Genomic DNA, 7,758 nt, shown 5'->3' on the forward strand with positions numbered 1-7,758 from the left:
ATTATAGTTAAGAAACAATGAAATCGTCCCAACAGAGATACGTGACATTTAACTTATGTTAAAATAGCTGGATCATTTGCTCAAGCGGCGAAGGACCATAGGCCAAAACAGGCCAACGAATATACACTCAGCGTTGGTTTAGACTCCTTCTGTCTGACTTCATCATGCTTCTTCCATTTATTGTATACATATTTACAAGCCATAAATATACCTTTCACTTTCCTTTATTCTAAGATCAGATCTAAGAAACATAAGGGGAAGAGCCACACTCTTATTTCGCAAAGAATGTTTATCCTACCTTCACATAAGACGACAGAACCATAATGGGTTAATATGGGATTTCTGTAATTTTGTTTTGTCGCCAGTTTAGAAATGACAACTGTTAAGATTCGCTGTTTTGCTGGTGAATGTCTGTGCCCCAGGCTGCAGCATGTTTTCCTGCGAGAGGTTCAAGTGGTTCGAGGCCGAGGCGAGTGCAGGGGTCAACATGGCCAGGATCTGAGCCTGGCTGCCCGACTGGGCGCTGTACGGGGAGGCCACCGAATTAGCTGCACCGATTATATTGTCTATCGAGAAAGAAGGCCGAGTTGGGGTGTTAGCGTCCGTCTTGAGAGGCGCCAGGCCGGGCAAGGTTGGGCTTAGTTGGGGATAAAATGGCTTTCGAAAATCAGCACCTAAGAGAGAGGGCAAGGGATGCGGCGTGGGGAATATGGAGGCCGGTGAGGGGAGTCCACAAGGTGTATTCTGGAAAGGGAACGCGCTTGCTGGGTGATGCGGATGATAAGGATTATGTGCATGGAAGTTCTGAAGCTGGAGACCATAGTTGTACCCATAAGGGCCGTATCCGAACCCGGGCAGGAATCCACCGACGTCCTTGAGGATCTCGTTGGTTTGGTGTCTCTTGAAGCGCTTCCTCCTGCGTAAAAAACTCCCGTTGTCGAACATGTCGGCGGACTCCGGGTCGAGGGTCCAGTAGTTGCCTTTGCCGGGGTTGCCAGGCTCACGTGGGATTTTGACAAAGCAGTCATTCAAAGAAAGATTGTGACGAATAGAGTTTTGCCAAGCGGGGAATTTCTCCCTATAGTATGGGAACCTGCTGCTGATGAATTCACATATCTCACTGAGAGTAAGACGTTTCTTGGGACTCTGGAGTATAGACATGGTTATCAGGGCAATGTAGGAGTATGGGGGCTTCACTAGTGCATTTTTGCTGGGTTTGTCTCCCGCCATTACCCCTGCCTCTCCCCCCACTCCAACCTGGTCAGCCGGACACTCGGAGCTGCTGAGGCCGGGGGAGGAAACCCTCTCACTCGCGTTCTGAGACAAATTATCGTCCGAGTCATTGTCCAAGTCGAAATCGTGGTGAAGATATTTCCCGTCCTTTCCAACGGAGGTGTCTCCCCCGACCACGTCTATGTCCACATCCTCGGACAATGCAGAGTTGTCGGACATATCCGTTCCCAGAGTCATCCTTGGAGAGACTGATTCGTTTCCTCTATCACGTTCCGTGTCGGGTCTTCACAGCTCCCACTCTGGGTGCTCTCAGTCTGTGCGTAAAGCACTCTCCCGCTCCTTCGAGGACCACACCGGATTCCTGTTTACCTCCAATAGCTGCATAGAAACATTACTGGAATCTATAAGAGCGCAGGACAAGGCTTTGATCCAGAGATTTAGCCACACCAACCTGTAAGCATGGGGGCTGCGGTGGCTTTCAACGAGGAGAAACTCTTCTTTCAAACGCAGAAAAAAAATCGAGGGGAAAAAGTCATAAATCACACGTCTCTCTCTCCTTCAGGACATCTAAAAGTTGTTTTTATAAATGAGTTATTTTGTCCTTTTGATACTGGTACTTTGTGTTTTAGGTCGTTCATTTACTTGCGCATATCTATATGAATATCTTTACGCACGGGCACGGCGTATCCTGAGAGCCTCATACTATCCCCCTCAGAGCTCTCAAAAGCTATTTATTCAGCCGTAGAGATCACGTGGTCTCCGTGTCACTGTTACCAGGAACTGAAGGAAACGAAGGAAAGGGCAAGGGAGGGAGAGACGGCCAAGGGGAGGAGATGGTGAGTGAGCTCTACCTTACATTACACACCTTATCTTGGCCACCACTGGCAAATATGGAATATCATCAAAAACATTAAGGGTTTTAATACGCTGTATTAGCCCACAAGTCTCAGACAAACAAGCTAAGCGTTTTTGACGTGGACCTCTGCTGCTGAAGTGGTTGATTATGATTAAATCCACGAAGGCCTGTACCTTGTAGCAAAACAGTAGTGGAACAATGCAAACTATAGGACAACTTTACTTATAAGTCGGTTCATTTATTGGTTACGGATCTATTAAATAAAATCAAAGACAGCCTACATAACAAACATAAATAAAATATACATTGATTGAAATCCATATTAATCTATAAATTCAATTTGTGTAAATTGCATTCATATTTCGTTTACAATTAACAGTTGTACGTTCTTCTATCCTTGAATAACCTAATAGCAAACATGTAATTGCTTCAGACGGAGTATAGCTGGCTTAAAATAACAGGCCAACGTGATAAAAAAGAAATATATATATATAGAAATATAGTATAATACTGTATATAATATATAATATGATTACTAGGTACATGGCATAAACAAGTTGTAATATACAGTTGTAATATATTGTATTATAATACCAAACATATAAAATGAAAATATTACAATATATAAGTCACACATACATACAAGTATATTATATAATAGTATACTATTATTATTATTATTATTATTATTATTATTATTATTATTATTATCATTTATATTATTATTATTATTATTATTATTATTATTATTATTATTATTATTATTATTATTATTATCATTTTCAATCAAATGTAAATGGTTTCCGTTTGATTTATGGCGATGTATTCTGACTGTCAATTTGAGGCGTCCCAGTATTTCACAATTTAAAGGATCCCCCACAACGCAAGTGTTAGGCTACTTTTTAATGAATTTATGCAAAGACATGCAAAAAAATTATGTATTTGTATTTCTCAGGCTTATAAGCTTCATCTTGGCTTTTGGGGAATCCCTAAATAATAATAGTATTCTTAGAATACTATTCTACTAATGCCCTGGAATGAGTCAATGTAAAGCTTATAGGCTATGGAGGGAGAATAAGACCACGTCGGAATTCCATTTACGTGCTTTGCCAATAATTCCCCGATCATTTCTCACGGGTTTTATGTTTTGCTTGTCAAGAAGTCATAACATTATCCATCTACATTTTCTGCATAATTCACATATAGACAAACACGAATGTACATCAGCTGCAACCTGCTCCAATTCGTCTTCGTCAAAGCAGGAGCAGATGACGTGGTATGTAGTGTGTGTGAGACTGTGTTACGTGACAGGCGCGGAGCAGCGCTCGCATTCCACTTCATTACAGAGCAGAAACATGGCATTATTGTAATACGTGTACATCAGCACCTCATCCGTCTCTGTTCAGGACCATCAGCTTGCAGTATAACCATGTCCTCTCCATGTTACAAACAAATGCGTTCCTTTCCTTAGTAGCTTCGTCATCAACTTTCTTTAGATGGATTTAAATTTAGATGGATTTAAATGGTTCTCATTTGCGTTTTTATATTTATCAGATTTTCCTATAACTTTTTTTTTTTTTTTTTAAATGATGGGCTATATGCAATGGGACCTATGGCAACACAAATGGACAAATGTGAAGAAAGTCTCATGGTCTCATGGTCACGCCGACTCAGATCGATAACTAATTTGCCTATCGTTGTCAAGATTTATTTGATATGGTTCAATGCACATCTGTTCGCTTTCTAACCAATGTGCTGATTCCCGAGCTAAGTTGTTGAAGCGTTGGAAAGCGAGTAAAAGGAGGCTATAGGCCTTGTAAGCTAACCGTGGAGAAGTGAAAGTGTCCCGAGTCGATCATGGGGCCCTCTCAATTAGTTTATCTAAATAACACGCTCACTAAGCTAGCCTCTAGGACCCCCCTCCCTTCCCTTCCCGTCCCAAACCCTCCCCGGTACGGGACAAGCCGTCAGCTGGCCGCGGCTGCATTACTGAGGACGACAGCTGCAGAGAGAAAGGCCAAATCTATACTTCATAATTGTTCTCCCACACGTTCTGTTGCCTTCTTTGAATACGTTGGTGTGTTAAGAGGTAAATTCAATTTGAGATTGTATTCTACATTACAGCAATTAATCCATTATCACAAAGTGTAAAGGCATTTAGGTCTATGCAATAGGCCATTTTGACCTTCATAAACACAGCTCACCTGTCAATTTGACAGTGTCAAATAAAACGGGTTAGGGTTTGGGTTTGGGTTAGGGTTAGGGTTAGGGTTAGGGTTATATCATGAATAAAGGAAGGAGACGCCAACCTAAGTTTTACTTGATGACATCAATTACTTCGAAAACAACGAGAGAAAAACCATTGTTTTGTAGGCTATCAAATATGATTTTCTGGGTGGGCTGGAGAGAAGAGGGCGAAGAGAGGGAACAGTGTCTGTGGTGCCGTTGTAGGCCTAAACCAGACTATAAACGTTCAGTAATTTCTCAGCCTCGAGGGGTGAGAGCAGACCAGTCTTAGATCTACTTTGGATTGAAGCCCGAACATTTAGGCCTAACAAACAACAACATCTCAGGATATTGCATTACTCCACATCATTAACTTTCCACTATGTTTCATTCTGGTGGACTTCTTGGAGTCGCATGACCTCTGGTGGACAAACTGTAGACATGAGCCATTTCCAATCCACAGTCCATGAATTACTGATTTGAAAAGAACACCACCAGGTGTCGCTCCAACTGTTATAGGCCTACCTGATTTAGGTAGACGTTCAGTAAATCTGCCCATGTGCAGCGTAGACCAGGCAGAGGTGTTTCAGAATATAGCACGTGTGTTGTATGGGTGCCATTGCCGTCAAGCATAGTCATAAATGCCATAGTTTTCTATCTACCTTTTCTAATCTGCTACCAGACTGCAACTGGGCCTTACAAGCCTACCATTTACGTCATGCACGGTCACGGTGGTTAGGTCAAAGAGCATGTAAAAAGTAGAGTATTCAACAAGTTACCAAATCAAATACATAGTTTATTGTATTTTTATTTCCATGTGATATGCAGGTATGTCATAAGTCATAATTCATAGGCATACCACGGCTGCTTTACGCAATGGAGGCGCAATGAATAAGATCATGCCTATAATCCAATGATCTTTTCCCCATATCAGATTCTCCTCAAAATAATAATTTAATTTAATTTAACAGTCTTTTGTTTACATTCCCTCAAAGACTATTGATGCATGATTATTACGGCCAATAACATCCAACGTATCCAATACTAAATTGATTGTGATTACGGTTCCACAATTTATCAACTTGTAAAACAATGTTGCCACCACAAGAATCATAAAGTAGCCTATTTTATTAATTCTAAATTAATTTAGAATTTACATTTTCATTGGCATTTGCACAAATAGGCTATCAATTTCAATTGATACACTTTTCTACAAGTTGAAAATAACATTTCAAAGCACCCCAGAGCTCACGTTCACGCCTATCTCCATTCGGATATTAAATAGTAATTGACCAGTTGTTCGTTATTAATCAATGGTATATCAATATCAATACGATCATATCTATACTTAGGATAAATTATCTGAATTTTAATTCTAATGAAAAATTACGAATTAGTTGAACAGATATGCCCATGTGCTCACATGAAATGTGAATGTCTTGGTGTTATGTTATTGCATGTAGTTAACACGTGTGCCCAGTTTCATGGAGACTGTACATGTTATATTTTATTTAATTCTATGATGTAGTTACTGAGGTATGAGGGAAATGTAATGTTAAGAGTTACATAATTTAATAATCCTAACCAGATCTGCACCAGATTTTCAGGGTGTGAATATCTGAAATGTCAAAATCAAAGATGAAGACCTTGCTTATCAAAAATGTATTTATTATGTTGTAAACCAACCAAGTACAACAGTAGACATAACAATGTATTCAAAATAATTCACCAACAAACAAACTATTGGAAATTCACAAAATAGAATTGTAATTGCACTATTATAAAACTATTGTATTTCTGACAGATGATGACAAAATATATAGGCCTAACTGGAATTCTTTCCAAACAAAAATGTACACGCATGTAGGCTACAAAACAACTTATAAAAACAAAAATCAATATTAACTGTATAAAATGTTAAACGAACCAAGCACTGAGATAACGAAATTATAATGGAATGTAGTTGCATTTCAAACAAAGAAACAGGCATCTTATATCTTTAAAATGGAATGTATTTTGAGGCTGTAACGTTATTTTTCTCACATGCTTCTCACATGTACCGATCTAGTCCTGACGCAAAGTTGGCTTGCCTCATATACGAGTTGTTGTAAGAGTTCATAGGACTGGAGAGACCCAGGAGTTGTTCTGTGTGTTCAGCGCACGACCCGGAGCGCACAGCCGGCAGGGACAACCGGTTCCCCGTGCAGTACACTTGGGAACTCCCTGGAGAGAAACTGGACTGCGTCATGGCGGGCAGGTGAGGGGGTGATGCCGAGGTGGAGTAAGGATATCCGGGTGCCAGGTTTGAGGAGAGAGCGCCTGTGCCCCTTCCCAGTACATTCGATGAGTTGTTTACAGTTTGCGTCTGGTAGCAGGCAGAGGGGTCGGTTCCAGTGACGGAGCAGCTGGCGGACATGGAGCCCAGGTCTCCACCGCCCAGGCCTAGGGCCTGAGGGTTGAGATCTCCTCCTGGGCCGCTCTGCATCACCGTCTGCTGGCTGATGATGTTGTCGATGCTGAACATCCTTGGCTGTCCTTGGGAGACGCCGGAGGTCTGGTAATGATGCAACATAGCAGGGTGGGGGGACCCCGCTAGCTGCGAGCCGTAGCTCGACCCTATTCCTGGATACAATGTGTTGGGGTATGTGGGTCTACCCATGGGGGTCGGGGTGAACGCACTAGAGCTCTGCATGTACCCCGGGTAGGTGCTTACGTCAGTGCGCTTGAATCTTTTCCTCCTCCGCAGAAAACTGCCGTTGTCAAACATATCTTCAGCAGCAGGGTCCAAAGTCCAATAGTTGCCTTTCCCGGGCCTACCAGGTTCCCGGGGAATCTTGACAAAACAGTCGTTGAGGGTAAGGTTGTGGCGTATGGAGTTCTGCCACTTCTTTGAGTTTTCTCGGTAAAACGGAAAACGTTCCATGATGAATTTATAAATACTACCAAGGGTCAGCTTTCTCTCGGCAGAATTGGCGATGGACATGGCTATGAGAGCGATGTAACTGTAGGGTGGTTTTCCTCTCTGAACGGGCCTCTTTCCCCGGCGGCTGCCTGTGGGCAGGTGCTCCTCTGTTTGACCCAGAGCAGCTCCCTCCTCCCGGTCCGTGTTTGGACTGCCTCCCCGGGGCTCAGACTTGATCAGAACACCGTCCTTGGTCCGGGCCTGCAGCATCAGCGGTTGCGGAGGTAACGGCGAGTCCAAACTCACGTTGGGAGACATGACCACCGGACTGGCCGCCTCGGCTGGCGAATGCTGGGACTCAGCCGTCATGTTGCACATGCCCGAGAAGTAAGAGAAATTTGCAAGATTCATAAAAATAATGTGTTATGTATATGCTTATATAGAAATTATTTGTATGAAATTGCACCTGATAAAATGCAAGCACCATAAAGTGCGGTGGGATGTTTTGTCTTGCCTAAACAGTGAGTGCGTTTTTGGTCCC

The 7,758-nt window shown here is 42.3% G+C and overlaps 2 protein-coding genes across 2 annotated transcripts; both read right to left on the reverse strand.

Annotated features, from left to right (window-relative positions):
* Nucleotides 1-366: 366 nt before the first annotated feature.
* foxd2 (forkhead box D2) lies at nucleotides 367-1,470 on the reverse strand (the record flags this gene model as incomplete). The annotated part of the gene is made up of 1 exon (XM_083671749.1): nucleotides 367-1,470. One exon carries the CDS (start codon nucleotides 1,468-1,470, stop codon nucleotides 367-369), a length of 1,104 nt encoding a protein of 367 aa, XP_083527875.1.
* A 4,895-nt stretch (nucleotides 1,471-6,365) lies between these two features.
* foxe3 (forkhead box E3) lies at nucleotides 6,366-7,628 on the reverse strand (the record flags this gene model as incomplete). Its single annotated transcript, XM_083671807.1, has 1 exon — nucleotides 6,366-7,628. One exon carries the CDS (start codon nucleotides 7,626-7,628, stop codon nucleotides 6,366-6,368), a length of 1,263 nt encoding a protein of 420 aa, XP_083527933.1.
* Between the last annotated feature and the right edge of the window lie 130 nt (nucleotides 7,629-7,758).

Source organism: Argentina silus (assembly GCF_951799395.1).
Source record: "Argentina silus genome assembly, chromosome: 6".
In the NCBI taxonomy this organism is placed as follows: Eukaryota; Metazoa; Chordata; class Actinopteri; order Argentiniformes; family Argentinidae; genus Argentina; species Argentina silus.